Source organism: Ornithorhynchus anatinus, chromosome 6 (assembly GCF_004115215.2).
Source record: "Ornithorhynchus anatinus isolate Pmale09 chromosome 6, mOrnAna1.pri.v4, whole genome shotgun sequence".
In the NCBI taxonomy this organism is placed as follows: domain Eukaryota; kingdom Metazoa; phylum Chordata; class Mammalia; order Monotremata; family Ornithorhynchidae; genus Ornithorhynchus; species Ornithorhynchus anatinus.
The window spans coordinates 36192165-36210314 of record NC_041733.1 but is presented as its reverse complement, the minus strand read 5'-3'; the positions used below and the strand labels follow the sequence as shown (position 1 = coordinate 36210314).

Sequence of the window (18150 nt, the reverse complement as noted above, 5' to 3'; positions counted from 1 at the left end):
TTTGTCTCTTCCATTCCGTCCTCATAATCTTGGCTTTCACTGACTTATTTAGAACAACATAATGGCTTTTTGGGGCACACCCTTTTAAATACGTGTTCTACTCTCTTCTCTTTTGGCCCCTCAGAATACTGGGGACATCCTGGTGTCCTGATTATGGTGGGAGAACTGGGGGTGGAGTGGAAAAGGATTAAGGTCCTCGGGGACAAATCTCTTGGTTCCTTATGGATTCTAGACCTGGGTGGGGCCTGAAAGAAACAAGAGCTAGTGATAGAGGAGCTTCCACTCTAACTCCCTGCTAGAATAGATGCTTTGGAAGGGCAGGATCGAATGTAGTCACTCTATTGTACTCTCCCACGCATTTACTGGAGTGCACTGCACAGAGTAAACACTCTTTTCCCTTCTTTTCCCACTACCCACACCCATGCCTTCATGTTGGGGGCTTTGCAGAAACTTCTTGGGGGCCAGCCTCACCCTGGTTAATAATAATAATAATAACAACAATGATAATAGGTATTAATCTCTTACTCTGTGTCAGGTGTTGTACTAAGTGCTGGGGTAGATACAAGGTGATTGGGTTGGACACAGTCCTTGTCTAACCTAGGGTTCACAGTGTTAATCCCCATTTTCCAGATGAGGGAACTGAAGAACGGAGAAGTTAGGCGACTTGCCCAGGGTCACATGGCAAACAAGTGACAGAGCCAGGATTAGACCTCAGATCCTTGCCCATATACTTTATGCTTTTCATGCTAGGTTAAACCATACCCACTACAAAAGACATGGAACTCAGAGGCTAAGTTGACAGAAAGGTTTATAGCCCTTCCTCACTGACATTCCTTATCACAGCCCTTTGCTCTTCATGCCAACCACAAATTTATTAAATGAGCTGTCCCTCGAATGATCTCTGTTTTGTTGTGGCAGATGAGGCCAGAAAATAATGGAGTCGTATCTCCAGAACTGTGGCTCTCTCCAAGGACCGTGTCATTGAGTCAAAAGTGTGAGGTCAAAATCAATCAAAAAGGAAAAACTTCCATTTTGGGATGCTGGCATTCCGTTATTCTTCAACAATCAAGAAACGGAACGTATAGGCAGAAATCACTGCTTCATGGGTGGGGCCCCGGAGGGATCAGCAAACAGCTAAATCAAAGTAAACTTTGTGTACACTAGATGTGCAATTTGGCTTATGGTTCATTCAGCCAATAAAGTATAGTAGTCCAAAATGTAGCCGATTTGGAACTGTTTTCTAAAGGGTGAGTGTTGATCAGCTATACTTTCTGAAAAGAAGACAATAAAGAATCCATTATAGCAGCCAGAGAAATGACCCGTCGTCAATTAGAGGCTAGCTCAGAAGATGCTGAGGCTTTGTGCTTGTTTCGGGCTCTGCTAGAGCCTTGGCTCCTGTTCTTAGCTTTGCTACATGCCCTTTCCTCTGAAGAATATGTTTAGCTCGGTCTTTGCGGTAAGGCCAATCATAGGCTACGTCTTAAGATTTTCAGTGGGAGGGGAAGATCAACCTCTTCCACGCTAAGAAGGCTGCAGGAACCCAAAATGCTGGTGACAGGCAGAAATCCTGAGGAGATGGACAAACGCATCTCCACTGGTGATTGCCTGCCTAGGACATGGAGAAACAATGCTTTGATTTTTTTTTCTTTTTTTTTTCTCTTAGAGTGAACAGATAATAATTAATATAATATTTTGAATTAGGGGGTCCACAAAAAAAGGGAAACTTTATGTGTCCAGCCCAATTGTCTTGTGTTTACCCCAGTGTTTAGTACAGTGCTTGACACATGGTAAGTGCTTAATAGATACCATAACTAATAATTATTTGAAATAGTGTGGCACACTTGTGAAGTGTGAGTTATTACACGAGTGTTTATAAAATACAATTTTATATAACCAAAGATTGTTCAAGGAACTTTGAAATAGTTCAAAAGATAGAAATGTGGAGTTGAGCCCTCTATACTTTAAGCTCACTGTGGGCAGAGAATGTTTCTGCCAACTCTGGTGCTTTGCACTCTCCCAAGCGCTAGTACAGTGCTTTGATTGATAGTAAGCAATCAATAAATACCATTGACTGATTGAGGCAGGGGGTCAAAAATCACAGTTGCGCCTGGCATGATCTGGGAGCATCCTTCCAGATCCTGGAACGTTCAGCCCTTTTCCCACTTCCCAGTTGCTTCTTCTCTCACCCCAGCTCAGGTGTATAGCCAGAGGAAGTTTTGGTGAGGCACAAGGTCCTGCTTGCAGCTTCCATTCTCAGTTAGCCTGACCTGATGCCTACCGGGAGCAGAAGGGAAGAGAGAGTTCTCAAAATGTAACCGAGGGACTGGGTACCAGGAGTGGCCATGTGAAGGTGGAGAAAGTCTGGGCTGGAAAGATACAGGGATGAGGAAGCAATCTGCCCAGATCAAGGCCTTATTCAGAGCATTCTTTAATTGGATATTACTGCAGTCTCAGTGTTAATGAAAACTTCATGGGGTACATAACTGGAGCTCCAGGAGATTTCTACTCTGAGAACTCTTATTGTAGGGTTGACCTATCTTCTGACACTTCAGCACACTTTATCCAGACAGATATGCATTGTGGGAAGACCTGATTCCTTAGTAGCGTTCTGCTCAAAATGCATAATGAAATCACTCCTTATGGTGTATAAACTGGGTCTGGGAGTATAAACATAGTGCTCACTGAAATACAAGCCAGGGATAAGAGTGTTATGCATTGATGAATGTAAAGTCCACATCCCAGCTACTACCATGTTTCCAGACTTCTGCTGGGTGTTAAATTTATGAAATGTTTAGATACATTGTCAGCCTGTTTCTGACACAAATGTGGATTGCATCAAAGATGTGCAGACAGACAACCTCTCCATTGGGAAATTACGTTTCAACTTCATAGCCTGGGAGCTCAGCAAACTAAACTCTATTTTATTGTTGGGCTTCAGAACCAAGTCTTCCTGCAGAAATAGATTAGGGTGTCTTCTGAGGCTTCAATGAAGCTTAAATTCATTTAGTAATTGTCCACATCCCTTCAAATGGCTGCCTGAATGTAACCCCAAAGTGTCACAGTAATTCAGTCCTGTTGTTCACGGTAATCTGAATTTGAAAGGTGTACACACTGGACTGCTCCTAGGCAATTAACAAGAACAAGAGGATCCACCCTTTTCCTCTAAATTATTTTTAAATCCTAATCATCAAGAAATCCCTCAGAATCAAATGTAAAGTCTTATTAAAAAAAGATCCAACCCCTCCCCCCCTCCCCCCCCCCCCCCCGCCCAAACAAACATCCAAATCCCAGCCAAAGAAGATAACTTTTGTCAGCACCCTTTTTCCCATTTGAGATGTTTGCAGAATAACTCTGCTCTTCATCTAAATAGGCAATCAAAATCTGCAAAAAGTTGTCAGTTAAGAAATTGCCTTTTCCACTGGCTGAAGGCAGACAAAATGAGTTGAGTCTTTTTGCACAAGATGGAAGCAAATGGCCAATTTCTGAAACTATTCATCACATGTGCAGTGCAATGCTGACAACATAGAGAGGTCTCAGAAAACTTTGCCTCACATGTATCCCTCAAAATATTCCTTTAAAATTTCCCACTTTTCTCTCCACTTGGATCTATGCCCAGGACATTTAAGTGATGGGGTTTATTCACTCTGCTCCATCAAAGAAACTAGTCTGTCGACTAGATTTTCAGGCATAGAACAGTTTGCTATTTTCTGGCTATATGAGTTCTGTCTGAAATTGATAGGTATGGAGTCCTCAAATCCAGATGGATCTCTCTAGACCAGAAAAGCAAAATCAGTCCCCTCTAATAATTTTGCAAAATTCAGAGTGATACAAACATCAGAAGCTTGTCAAATACAGGATGAAACTCGATCATATTCTTTGAGACCCTGTCGTTAGGCTTCTAAAATCTTTTTACTTGCCTGAAGTAAGTAATGAGGTGCTTGGAGCCAGGGAGGAGAGCATCTGGTCCTTTATCCTTATCCCCACCCCCATCCCTAGTTTTCAAGTGTTCATATGAAACTTTCCCAGAAATTATTTTGGAGCCAATTCCGCTCCTGTGTAACGCTAGGAAATGGAGAGAGAAAAGTTTTATAATTTTGGCTCAGTCTAGGCTGTAAACTCATTGTGGGCAGTTAATGTGTCTGTTTATTGTTATATTGTACTCTCCCAAGCGCTTAGTACAGTGCTCTGCACATAGCACTCAATCAAGACGAATGAATGAGTGAACAGTCTACAGCATGTTAGCACTTGATATTCAATGGGTCAATGGTACCTTAAATTTTGAGAGAGGCATCTCTCGCCTTAGTTGATGAAAAGGAACTACTAATGATTGAAAGACAGGCCAGCCAGGTACCACATATTACATATTTGACTAATCTAGGAATGTTAAACTGCTCAGTTTGAATATGTTTTCCTGTCACGCCTGCAGGTCTTTTGAATGGTTCTGTCACAGTAACCCAGGTAACCAGTGTACAGGGACTTGTAGTCGGGCGTTTAGTTTGAAAGCTTAATCTGTGTTTGCGAGAATGAGGCTGAAAGTAAGTTAACAATTGCTAAAATGATGTGTGACTATTATTCTAAGAAGCTAGGCACGAAGCTGTTTACCTTCAAGTATAAGAATCAAATGCTTTATGAAAGGCAGTTCTATTAAGCGCGAGTTTCTTAACAGTTAAGGCACAGGCAGTCCAAGCTGGCATGGGCTGAGCTGGGACGTGGGAAGAAACTTGGGACTTCTGGATCTTGTTTCCCTAGCGGAGCCAGGTCTAGATTTATCCCTAAATTTGTTTCCTTCAAAGCCTTACTGAAAGCACATCTCCAAGAAGCCTTCCCTGACTAAGCACTTATTTCCCCTCCCTCTCGCTTCTGCATTACCCTTACACCTGGATTTGTGACCTGTATTCACCCCACCGTTAGCCCCACAACATGTATGTGCATATCTATAATTTATTTATATTAATGCCTGTCTCCCCCTCAGTGCTGTAAACTCCCTGTGGGCAGGGAGAGTGTCTACCAACTCTGTCATATCATACTCTCCCAAGTGCATACAGTAAGTGCTTAATAAATACCGCTAATTGATGGATCTCAGAGTCCCTTCTGGCTCTGGGAAATTGAATTATCCCAAGTCATTCCTGCCCCTTCACCCTAAGCATCACGCTTGTTGCTTCCAGCCCTAGGATCAATAAAGCATGTAGTCTTTCTCTCTCCCAAGCAGCATGGGTCTCCCATCCTGCTCCCAAATGAGGATTTTCAGCCCCTTTCAAAAATGAACTTATGAAAAAATATATTAAGCAACAATATACCTGATTGGGGAGAGTATAATTTATGAGCTGAATTACTGAACTTATGAACAATGGCATATCAGAGAAATTGAGAGCAAGGTGTAATTAGAAGGTGAGGTTAGGAGAAACAAAGAGTGTGAACTGGGGAGTAACAACTGAAAGAGAGCTGATATGCAAGTTGAAGAGTTAGCTGGTGGAGCACCTTGAAGCCAACTGAAAGGACGTTATTTTTAAAATGGAAGAAATGAGTGGGCCTTCCTTGAGGGCAGGTACCAGGGTTTCACTTCTGGGTCACGCTCCCAGGTGCAGGCCTTCAGTGAATACTAGTGATTCATTAAAGAGAACCTTCACCTCCCCTCAGTTAAGCCCCCCCTCCCCCCCCCCCCCGCCCTCTGCTCCTCCCCCTCTCCCTTCCCCTCCCCTCAGCACTGTGCTCCTCTGCTCATTTGTATATATTTTTATTACCCTATTTATTTTGTTAATGAGATGTACCTCTCCTTGATTCTATTTATTGCTACTGTTTTTGTCTGTCTGTCTCCCCCGATTAGACTGTAAGCCCGTCATTGGGCAGGGATTGTCTCTACCTGTTGCCGAATTGTACATTCCAAGCGCTTAGTACAGTGCTCTGCACATAGTAAGCGTGCAGTAAATACTATTGAATGAATGAACCTAAATTTTCACATTTGAATATTTTACTCCTATGGCTACTTTGACTATATGTAGAACCTTTCCTCAGAAGAGCTTAAATTCCAGGATTTTTATAGCTAAGTTGCCCTTAAGATGGAGTGGAGCCTTTAGTGGCAGTACTTACTGCAACTGATGGATAGAGCATCCGGTAAGATCTAGGGCATCAATTCCTTAATCGCTCTCCCGGGTGACTGAACTTCTAATCACTCCATTCTGGCCAGTCCAAATCTAGGGGAGTCATCTGATTTCTAGAATATGTCTTTTAAAATTCATTAGCATTTACAAAGTAGTAATTACAACAGGGTTTTGTGAAATGCTTTGCATCTACATAGGATCAACTGGCTTTTCAAGATTGGAAACAAGTTAAAATTGGTAGCAGTCCCTTAGTCCTCAAGCCAGCTGAGCATGTTGACATGCTCAGGCAAAAATGCCAGATCAAATTGCAGTGTGATTTTTGAAGTCTGGGGTAAGCCCCCCAAAATTATTTAATTATGCCTCAATACAGTGATCTCTTATATGCCCTACAAAAATCTCCAGATCTTTTAGTAACGGGTATTTACTTGTAGTTGCTCTTTGACACTTCTGCCCTTCACTTATATAATGGAGGAAGAGTTGCATTAAGGGATTTTATTGTTTCAAGTTACCTTTTGGTCTTAAATTTTCACTCTCAAAGGTCAGATTATATGTCATTTTGCTTTAGATGGGATAATGCATGATTTTTCCATTCCTTAGGGCTTTCAACCCTAAGGCCTTTTGAGTAATGTGAACATTATTTAGTATCGTTTGTAGGCTTTCTGTTTGTCAAGTTGTGTTCTCTTTGTCATTGCTGGATATTATGAATGCTACACAGTCTGGTGTTGGTGGCATATTGTTGGGGGGCGGGGGGAGACAATTTTGGTGAGCAAAGCTTGTAGCCTATTGAATGAACAGGTCTTCTGCTGTATTTCCAGATTTTGATCTTGAGTGGACAATTTCTTTATTTTCCCAGGGGCAAATAATCCCCAAAGTCATTCCAGTGTGAAATGTGCCATTTGGTTTGGGGACTTGGCAGTTAGTTTCCCTTCTTTGAAGTTCCTGAAGATCCAACTCTGAATTCAGCATGGTGGAGTCTGCTGCTAGCCCCTGGAGCAAAGTGATCTTTGCTTTTTAAGAACTGGCTCATTTTAAACTACCCCTGAAGGCAAGGATTGCCATTTACAATATACAGTCCTTCCAAGTGCTTCCTGGAGCTGTGCAAGTGAATGGGGTTTCACAGGTTCGAGCAAAATTACGCTCAGCTTAAAAGGAAATCAAGCTGTGGGTGCGAGTTAGGGTTTGTTTTCCCCAGAATGAAATGGAACAGTGTTTGAGCACTTTATTGCTTTTGCTCAGCTTCTAACTCCCTACCTTTCCTAAGTCTCAAAGGCTTAAAAGGAAAGGAAAACTCCTTGGTGGTTTTTGCCTGAGAAGTGTCATGGCTTAATGGAAAGAGCATGGGCTTGGGAGTCAGGGGACCTGGGTTCCAAACCCAGTTCTGCCACCAGCTTCCTGTGAGATTTTCCACATCATTAAATTTCCCTGTGTTTCATTTGCCTCATCTGAAAAATGGAGATTCAATACCTGCTCTCCTTCCTACTTAGACATTTAGTGACCCATGTGGGACGGGGACTCTGTCTAACCTGATTATCTTTGTGACAACTGAACCCCTTTCAATGTACGTGCTGAGGGATGCCATTTCAAAAGTAAAGATTCCAAATGATTCTCCAGTGGGCTGAGTGTCTAGCATTCTTGAAAGCTGTTTCTCCATCGATAAAGATTGGGTCTCTCGAGATTGTTTGTTTTTCTTTTAATCATACCTGAACGTTTTGGTACTTAAAATAATCTTGTGCTTACCCCAGTACCTAGTGCAGTGCCTAGCACATAATAAGTACTTAACAAGTACCATAATTATTATTATATCTATTCTCTCTCCTACTTATCAATAGTATATATTGAGCGCTTACTGAGTACTAAACTCTTAGTACTGAGTGCAGAGCCCTGTTCTAAGCACTTGGGAGAGTGCCATGTAACAGAGTTGGTAGACTCGTTCCGTGCCCACACAAGCTTACAGTCTAGAGGAATGTTAGAAACTGTGAGTTTAACAGTGTGTGGAAGTGTGGCTGATGAGACAAAATGTGTGGGCCTATAAAAATTGGCCCTTACTGCATTATCGTATTTTATTACACTCAGAACCCGCTACTATTCTTGTTTCTTCTTCCTGGTTTCATGGCCTGTGAGAATGCTTTGTTCTGCCTTAGTGCTCCCTCCCCTTCCCCCCATGTGAATGCTGTCGGTCAGCCTATCTCTAGCACTCTCCCAGGTGTCCACTAATGTGCCAGAGTACTTGAGGTTTTACTTCATTGTGCTGCTTCTGCTGACCTTTTTTTAGTTTGCCATTTCAGCTCAGCGCAGAGCAACTATGGAGCCATCGTGGTCACGCGTTATCCCAACCTGTCCTGCCCCTCAAGGATGGGATGTGCCAGGCACTGTGGGAGGCTAGTAGGCTGAATGTGTTCCAGGACTAGGTTGCCGTTGATCTGGCTTACCGTTTGATGTTAGTCAGTTGTTTACTATGTGCCAAGTCTTGGGGTTTGATTACAGTGTAATCGAATCGGACCCATGCCCTGTTCTAAAGAGGTTTCACAGTCAGAGGGAGGGGGTGAACATGAGGAGATGAGAAGCAGCACGGTTTAGTAGAAGGTGCACAGGCCTGATATTTAGAAGACCTGGGTTCTAATCCTGATTCTCCCACTCATCTGCTCTGTGACCTTGAGCAAGTCACTTCACTTCCTTATTTCTCCATTTTCTCATACGTAAAATGGGGATTAAATCCTACTGCCTCCTACTTAGACTATAAATCCCATGTGGGACAGGGTCTCTGTCCAACTTCGTATTTACCCCAGTGCGTAGAACAGTGCATGATGCATAGCAAGCGCTTACTGAAAACCATAAAAGAAACAGGTATTGTATCCTCTTTTTTTTTTTTTTAACATAAATGAGAAAGTTGTGGCATAGAGAAGTTAAACGACTTGCCCCAGGTCACCCAGCAGGCAAGTCAGGGTCCTGGGGCTAGAGTTTGGGTCTCTGGACTCCCACTCCCTTGCTCTTTCCACTATGCCATGAGAAGACTGATAATGCACACCACAGTTGCTTGAACTTGACCCCTTTTGTGTTGGCACCAGACTTTCCATTCTCCCAAAAGGCATACTACCTCTCCTCCTTAGATTTTCTGTACCTACTTGAATAACTGGCTGGTGTGCTGCATAGGCAGAATTCAGAAGCTACTTAAATGTTTCTGAAGGTGGTACATACTTTGGCCTTCTGTGGAATATCGGTCCAGAGTGGTTTTCTGCTTATTGGAAGTGCTTTTTTTTAATAGTAATAGTATTTGTTAGGTGCTTACTGTGTGCAGAGCATGGTACTAAGTGCTGGGAGACAATCCACAGGTGAGAATTAGGCATAGTCCCTGTTCCTTGGAGGACTCACAATCCAAGTATAGATGGGGAGAAGGGATTGGATATCTGCACATCTCATTTTGCATATACCTCAGGATAGCAGCCCCAGTGTAAGTGATTCATGGACTTTCTTTTCTCTGGTGCTTTTCACCTGCTGAGTTGAGTGTCCCAGAGGCCCGGAATTGTGTTGTGACTACTGCAGCCCCCAAGTTCCCTGTTTCCCCCGAGTCCAGCCGTGTTGACTAGTTTGAATAAGACCACACCAAGCTCTCAGCCGTCCTTTACTCTGTCGGGAATGGACAGAGGCTCAAACGAGAACTCTCTCATTTTTACTTGGCACAGCCATATCTTCGTGACAACTGCACTCTTTTCAGTGCATGTGCTGAGGGATGCCATTTCAAAAAACAAAGATTCCAAATGATTCTCCAGTGGGCTGAATGTCTAGCATTCTTGAAAGCTGTTTCTCCATCCATAAAGATAGGGTCTCTCAAGAGATTATTTTTCTTTTAATCATACCTGAACATTTTGGTACTTAGAAAAATGAATGAAGCAGTGGGAATAATTCAGTAGTACCTTCAGGTGCTCTGGGCATATAAAATTAGAGATGTCATTTAGTCTCATAAAAGTTTTTGGACCTAAGTAACCCATGCAGATGGGAGCAGTACTTGTACTTTGTTTCACTGCACATTCAATTGGGAACGCTCTTAGAATTTATTCCTATTCTTGTGGGGCCTGTCGCAGAATTATGTTGCTTTGGCACTGAAAATAAATGAATCGCTTACTCATAAATTAGCTGTTAACCAAAGGATAGGTTTAAGGGACCAATTTTCAATTCCGTTTGTTAATAGGGTATTGCTCCTCATCAAGTGGAGAAAATATCTTTGAAATGTACATGGCGGGAGCAGAATGTAAATAGGGCCTTATCGGATTGCTCATTTCTATCTGTTAACTGATGGATTCAACCGAATTGGTGGCTTATAGCTTGGTATAAACTTGTCAGGATATCATATTAGTGACTCCCACTTTCAGCCTCTCTGGAGTGATTTTATGGGTGGCTATATGTTTATACCACCTAAGAGGAAACCATACTATTAAAATACTAGCCCATCATGTCCAACTTTTGGCAAAGCCCAGGGACTCCGGGAAGGCCTTTTATGCTCTGTCCTGAGACCCTGATCCTGGTGAGAGCCAAAAATTTTCAGGAACTAGAATTTATCTTCATGAGACGATAGCAGCCGAACCATGGAAACAGAAGAGCCGGTGAAAAATTGTCCAGAACAAAATCCAGAGCTACACAAATCTCTGATTTTTCCACCTACACACAGAATGTTATTTTCGGATCCTCAGCGAGGAGAATCTCTCAAGGCTCCGTTGGCTGGCAGGCAGTTTCATCACAGTGATTGTCAACTATTTTTGTTTTTATATGAGGGGCCCATTCTTTCAGGCAGAGATATTTTGAATGCTGTTTTTCTTGCAAAATTTGAGCATGAAAACATTTCTGTAATGCCCCTGTTATACTAACCTGGACTGCTTTGTTTTGGTTTCCTAGAATAAGCAGACTTGACTTTGCTAAGCTGTGAATCCCTGAACTCAGAGGGATCAGAAGTCACTTACTGAAGCCCCCTCTTCTTTCAGGCAGCTAAACCTAAACTGGACTGAGTGAAGGTCTGCATCCTGTCTGTCCTGTTTTTTAATCCCTGTAGAGATCTCAAATTATTGTCTAAATTGGCTTTGGAAGAAGAGATTCCTTTCTGTCACCAAAGAGATTGCTAGAGGCAAATGAGTTTCCTTGGACTTCGCCAGCCTTCTAACGAGAGGACTGTGGGGTCAGCGTTGCCGACGCATGGCTTTGACCTCTGAAAGTTCTCCTCTTGCCCTTCTGACTTCTCTTCCCAGCCCAGTTGCTTACAGAGGTACTCGACAGCTGAGAGCCCAATTGGCAATCAATAGTATTAAGCAGCCGCTCTGTGGAGAACATTGAATTCAGCACTTAAAGTACAGTAAATTAGTAGACATGATCCCTGTTCTCACAGAGGTTACAAGCAGCTTAGAAAGTGTGGTCCGGCAGAAAAAGCCCAGGCCTGGGAATCAAAGGACATGGGTACTCATTCCATCTCTGCCACCACCTGCCTGCTGGTGTGGCCTAGGGCTAGTCTCTTCACTTCTCTATGCCTCAGATTTTCTTCTGTAAAATAAGGATTCAATTCCTATTTTTCCTGCAAATTACTGTGAGCCACATGTGGGTCTGGGTCCACCCTGCTGATCTTGTACCCTACCCCTCTGTTTTATAAGGTGCTTGGCACCTAATAAGCACTTAATGAATACCTCAGTGATTATTATTACAGTCTAGCCGGGAAGACCAAAATACATAACAAATGGAAGGAAGAAGATAATGAAAAGGTGGACGAGTGCTTAAATAGAGTATGTTCCTACTGAACGCACAATATTTTTAATCTAACAAACAGTTTTCACTGTAAATCTAATTATCACCACTCACTTATCAATTGATGTTATTTATTGAGTTTCATTTGTGTGGCGATCAATGTACTAAGTCCTAGTAGAGTGCATTAGAGTTAGAAGACCAGGGCCCTGTCTGCGAGGAGCTTAGTCAATTTAACCCGATGTTTGTGAATGACAGTTTGGTGGCTCTCTCCATACCCTTCGTGATTTAATGGAGTTCCAACGTATGCTTCTCAACCTCTATCTTGAATGATCGAAGAGTTGTTTTAGTCTTCCTTTTGTGGAAGCCTCCTCTGTTTTTTCTACACCTCTGTGATGTCCTTCCTAAGATAGGTTAGCCCAAACTGCAATAGGAGTTTGCAAGAGTCTGTATTCTTCTCAAGCAAACAAGCTGGCTATCTCTTGCTCTCACCTCCCACCTCCGACCCCCTTCTTTCACCCTACCTGGAACTGTCCTCCACCTTCAGTCTGCCAGACCACAGTTCTCCCCTTCTTCAAAAACTTCGTGAAAACTCACCTCCTCCCGGGGATGGTCAACGATTAATGTTTTTCTTTCCAAGGCTTAAGCCTCCAAACTACCATCTCAGCACTTAGTATTCTCCACTACCTGTAGCATTTGCGCATTTATTGATGGACTTAGTTTAATGTGTAAGTTTTGATTTACTCACTTCTCCGTCTCTTCTTTATCCTCTTATAATCCATTTTATCTCTTTTTTCCCTTAAATGATAATTGTTTTGTGTCTGTCTCTTTGAGAGTAAGGACCTGTCTTTACTTGTTTACTCTCAGAAACATGAAATTCACTGTTCTGCATACAGGTGCTCAGTTAATACCCCTGAATGATTGGGTAATGGGAACTAGCTTGCATATTCACTAACGCTGGTGTTCAGAAAAATGTAAAGTCTAAATTTTCAGTTGCCTAATGGCAGGGATCATGTCTATTAATTCTGTTGTACTCTCCCAGGTGTACTCTCCCAAGAGCACTAGTGATTGATTGAACACCACTTCCAAGGTGGAGGGGAGTCCATACCCTTGAAAGTATCAGATATAAAGGTAACTGGTGTTAAATCAGTGTTTGACAGGGGAGAGACTACTGAAAATCAGGCAGATGACCATTTTAGCACAACTTTAGGAGTAGTTGGCTCCTTAAATTTTATTATCTTTAAGTACAATCTCTTCCTAGGCAACTAGGGCTTAAAGGCTGGAATTTCTCTGGGCAGATATGAGCTGAAAACAAAATTGCCCCATGAAATTATAGCCTAAATTACTTTGATTACTCTACTAAATATGCGAAGCAAAGAAGGCAAGGTAGGTCAAGAAGAATGTGTACCTACTTTCAGTTTTAAATAGGTAACCCATTAAAATGTGTGTTGTCTGATTTATAGATTGTTTAAGGTTGGTGCAGGTATCATTGACCTGATTCTTTGGTGTGGGTACCTAAGGAACTCTCTAAGAAACCAGAGCGATTTTAGAGACTGCATCATTAAAAAGCCCCTCAAAAAGGTAGTTTTGAAACTGGATACTGTATAAGAGAGGAATATTGCAGATTTCCCCCCCATCAGCCTGAATTGAGTTCAGGGTATAATGTCGGTTGCCCTACTCTAACAGGGGGATTGAGTCTTGACTGTGGTTCACAGTGTGCATTAGATTCTTACACTGTGCAGTGTTGGCAGTGCTAAATCTCGGAGCACTTAAACTTGCTCTTTTCAAAGCAAGGCCTGTTCACTATAATTCTAATAGCAGTACCTCGTTTTGCTCACCGTTTCACTGGAATTGAGTTTGCCTGGAGAAATCTCCCTAACAGCTTTGTTAATGGCAGCAGGGCCAGTTTACTATTAACTGGCAATGCAGGAATCTGAAAAATTATGTTCAACTTTCAGAAAACTTAGATTTTACCTTTTATCCTAAAGTTCAAGACAGCTGTCAGGTTTAAGAAGAGGCACTTATCATCATGCTAATTTATAGTCTTTGGCCCAACTGATGGTTAGGCTCTTTATTTTATTCTATTTCTAACAGTGAATTATCTTTTTCTGTATTGTTTCCTATCCTTTTTACTCTGCAGTAGATTGAGCACAGTCTTCTGTTGGTCACTGTGAAATAATTTAAAATAATTTCACAATGTAAAAATTAGAAACAGATTTACCCTAGATTCTGCTTCATTAAATTAGCCTTTTGAGGTGGGGGTTGGGGGTGAGTTGGGGGGCGTGTGTGTTGGGGGAATTATGTGAATTGCTAGCACTTGGGTTCAGCCCTAACCCCTTGTAAACTGGGGGCATGCAGCTGATAGGGGTAGGAGGTGGTGTTGAAGGAAAATGATAAAGCTTTCAAGCAGAGCCTTCAAGGCATTGGTTAACATTTTGAGAGACTGAGGGAGAGCTGGGTGGAAAGAGTCAGGAATTCATGCAAAAGAGAAACAGTATGGTCTAGCGGGTAGAGCAGTGGCTGAGGAGTCAGAAGGACCTGGGTTCTAATTCCAGCTCCTTCATGTGTCTGTTGTGTGACCTTGGGGAAATCAGTGAACTTCTCTGTGCCTCTGTTACCTCATCTGTAAAATGGGAATTAAAACTGTAATCCCCATGTGGGAAATGGACTGTGTCCAACCTGGTTAGCTTGTATCTACCCCAGTGCTTAGTACAGTGCCTGGCCCATAGTAAGTGCTTAGCAAATGCCATTTAAAAAAATAAGAGAGATTGCCTTTCATAACTCATGTTGAGACTTCATCCAACTATTGCGAATATAGTAATAGACATAGAAGCTTCAATCATTTATAGCTTTTTGAGGCAATCAGGACATGAGAGCACCTAGGTGTGTGCATGTGCACACACACACACATTATATATATAAATAATTATTTTATACAGAATATTCTATAATATGTAGAATACTGTATGTTAGAATATATAAATATATATATATATATAATTTAGAATGTTAATGTAACATTCATTTATATTAATATCTACATCTCCCTGTAGATTATAAATTCACTGTGGGCAGGGAATGGGTGTACCGACTCCGTACTCTCCCAAGTGCTTAGTACAGTGCTCTGTGCCCAGTAAATGCTCAATAAATACAATTAGTGGTGAGGAAGAAAACCTCCAGGTACCTAGTGCATAAATGGGACAGCCTGTGTCCTTAAGTTTGCATTCCCTATGAGTGGGTTGAATCTCAAACATACCTGTTCCAAAATGGTGTTTATTCTCTCTACTTCACAGTCAATTAAATATCTTTTTTCTTGGCGTCTGTCCATTTCTTCTATGATCCGCCTAAATTCCTGAACGTCCTTGATACTTCCCACAGACCTGGCGGTCACTTGCCAGTTATTTTGCACTGCAGCCTCCATAATTGCTTGAAGAATGGAAAATCCTAAAGAGGAAAAGGTTAAAAAAAAAAAAAAAAGGTTTTTAGGTTTTATAAAAAATGCTATATATTTGAGCCTCTAATGAGGTTTAGTGGACTTCAGGAAGCTTTTCATGGGCTGGGAGAGTTTCCCATTTTAGCACTCTTACTTCTCAGACAAGCCTTTTAACGTTTCTGGGGAAGCAGCTGTATTCTTAAAGATGCCTGAAAAGCAATTCCTCACCTTCCTTAGCCTGTTCTAAAGCTTAATAACCTATAGGCCAAGACAACCCCAGCCAGAGTGAACTCGATGATCTGAATATTTCAAGCAAAATCAACTTTTGGTTTGGACTACTCAGATAAATATAGTTGCAAATCCATTCTTTCACCTGACTGGCCCTGCAGAGGTGGTCCAGGAGAGGAGAAAAGAAGAAAGAGAGCCTATCCAGGACAGAGACACTATCTTGAATCTTGTACTTCTCCACCCTACTGCACTTAAGTACATTTCCTTATACTCACTTAATGGTAACTTAATTTAATATCTGGCTCCCCCATTAGACTGCAAACTCTTCGAGAACAGGAATTGGGTCATCCAGTTCGATTGTACTCTCCCAAATGTTAGTACTTTGCACAAAGTAATCACTCAGTAAATACCATCGATTGAGTGAATGATTGATCATGTACTTTTTAGGTCCCCAAGCATCTGGTGTAGTCCTTTGTACACAGGAGCTAAATTAAGCAAGATTGATGACTATTTTGGCAATGTGGGGAATGGTTTCCATTTTTATCTGCATCAGCCCCAGCTAAATTTTCTTTGCTGTTTTGGTGGGTTTTTTTATTATGGTATGTATTACACACCTACTGTGTGTCCCACACTCTTCTGAACTCTGAGGTGGATGCACAAGAGTCAGAATAGATTTTACAGATGAGGAAATAGAAGTATAGGGAGGTGTGACTTGTCCAAGATCACACACAAGTTAAATGGCAGAACTGGGGCTAGAATTCAGATCTCCCGATTCCTCCAGTATTATCGTCTTTCCACTAGGCTACATTTTCCATTAGTAACTTCAATTTCATTTTCCAAGATGTTGGCAAATAATGGAGGCTGGAATTAATTAGTTGGGCACCATTTCTTCAGGTAGGTGATTATTTATATGCATGAATAGGACTGTGAATTCTAGCTGAGCATACCCAGAAGTGGGGATAATTGCTTTCAGGTCAGTTGACTTACCTCCTATACTCATCTACCCCGTCATTTAAAGATTTTATTTTTTTGCTGCTGGGTAGTCCTGAACTGGGTAGTACAGCAGTATGCCCAGGTTAACAAATTAAGGGATGCAAGAGGGTCAGATTGCTGGCTGAACCGGGAACACAGGAACCATTCGGCTCTCTGGGAGCTGAATCACGGGACCCAGACTTTTGGCAGAAAGCAGAAGCTTTTTTAAAATATAATGTAGTGCTGAGCTGTGGTAAGTGAAATTAAGCAAAGCCAATGCAGTGAATGCTGCCTTGCACCAGTCCATGTTTTTACCTCACAGTACTGTTCTTCAGTACCTAAACATTTAGACCATAAGATCCTTGGGGCAACTGCGATGAGCTTCCCCAAGTGCTTAGTACAGTCATCTGCACAAAGTGCTCAATAAATACTATAAATACTACTGATTGACCTGAACATAGTATGAAAATTTGGGTTCAGTTAGTGAAATAATAGTTTCTTATTTTTACATAGCTTAAAATTTCTGTCAAGGTGAAATAGTAATAATAATAATAACAATAATTTGAGGAATTTTTGAGGACCGCTGCTGGGAGAGCACGTCTGAAGGAACCGAGAGTGGTGCGACTTGGACGCTGACTGTGATTCCTCTGTGCTCGTGGAGTGCTCAGGTAAAGAAATGTGAGTATGCCCAAAGGGCTCAGTACTGTACAAATGAGCGTTTTCAAGATGGGAACTCAAACTTACAGTTGAGGGTATATATGTGGGCGCGTGTACGTGTGCATATATGAGAGCAGTATTTGCAGGGCCAAGGCCTGCACAAATAGCAAGATTCGAGCATTGTGATTTAAGTGATTGAGACTGGGGCCGGAGTAGAGGGTCAGGGGCGGGTGTTGCCCAACTCCCCCTCCTCTGTATCCTCTTGGGCAGAGCGCAGCTTCCACCGCTCCAGTCCAGAGAGACAGGAAGGAGTTGGGCACTCCCAGGACTCTCCAAATCGCTGTTGCCACCATGGGCGCCAGGAGACGGGATGTGCAGAGGGAGTTGGGCTCTTGACCCGTCTGTGGATCAAAAATAATGATGTGTGCTGAATGCAGAGTTTTGAGTTTTGAACAATGACCTGTCATGTGAAAGGGATTCGGTCAAAAAGGAGGCTCCCGGCAGCCAGAAACGTCAATTCCTCTTCCTCCTGATGGTGTGGAGTTAGCCGCTGATTTGACGGTATGGAACTGAGATGAGGCTACGCACTCCCTAACTCCCCCGAAGTTAAGAGTAAACCCAAATTTAACGAGTCCTAATGTGGCTGACTGGTAATCCCGGTTACATTACGTGTTAAAAATATTCTCCCGTAAATTTGAATGACTGTGCCTCGGGGGCATGTGTAGTAGCTGAATTATTCAGAATGGTGTCTAGCCTATCACCACAGCGCGTTTTCTAAACGGAAAACAAGAGGGTGGAGGGAGCTCTCCTAATGTCTGTGCTCCCAATTCTTGAAAGGAGCAAGCCGTAGCTGTGGGTTAACACTATATAGCTACTCTGAGTTTTTATCTCCCACAAAGTACCCAAGGGTGAGTGGTCTTCTCAGTTCAGTTTCCTTCAGTCAGCCACCCAGGAAAGGCCTTTATTTGGGTCTGCAGCTAATTTATTTTAGCGTAACTCCTCCATGTTTGCAACTGTCTGAAGAGAATTGTGTGAGTCAGGTTC

General features: G+C 42.3%; 1 protein-coding gene and 1 long non-coding RNA gene across 10 annotated transcripts in view; one reads left to right on the top strand and one right to left on the bottom strand.

The window, feature by feature from the left end:
- Positions 1–18150, bottom strand: part of GRIA3 (glutamate ionotropic receptor AMPA type subunit 3) — a 261251-nt gene that overhangs the window by 126724 nt on the left and 116377 nt on the right. For all 9 annotated transcript variants that reach the window (XR_003760542.2, XM_029067979.2, XM_029067976.2 and 6 more), the window contains one exon: positions 15073–15260. Coding sequence is in view for 8 of the 9 variants with exons in the window: in XM_029067979.2 (XP_028923812.1) it covers positions 15073–15260 (188 nt within the window). In the remaining variant the exon portion in view is untranslated. The remainder of the gene's footprint in view (positions 1–15072; positions 15261–18150) is intronic.
- LOC120638444 overlaps positions 1–18150 on the top strand; it is a 54932-nt gene that overhangs the window by 17787 nt on the left and 18995 nt on the right. The window lies entirely within an intron of this gene.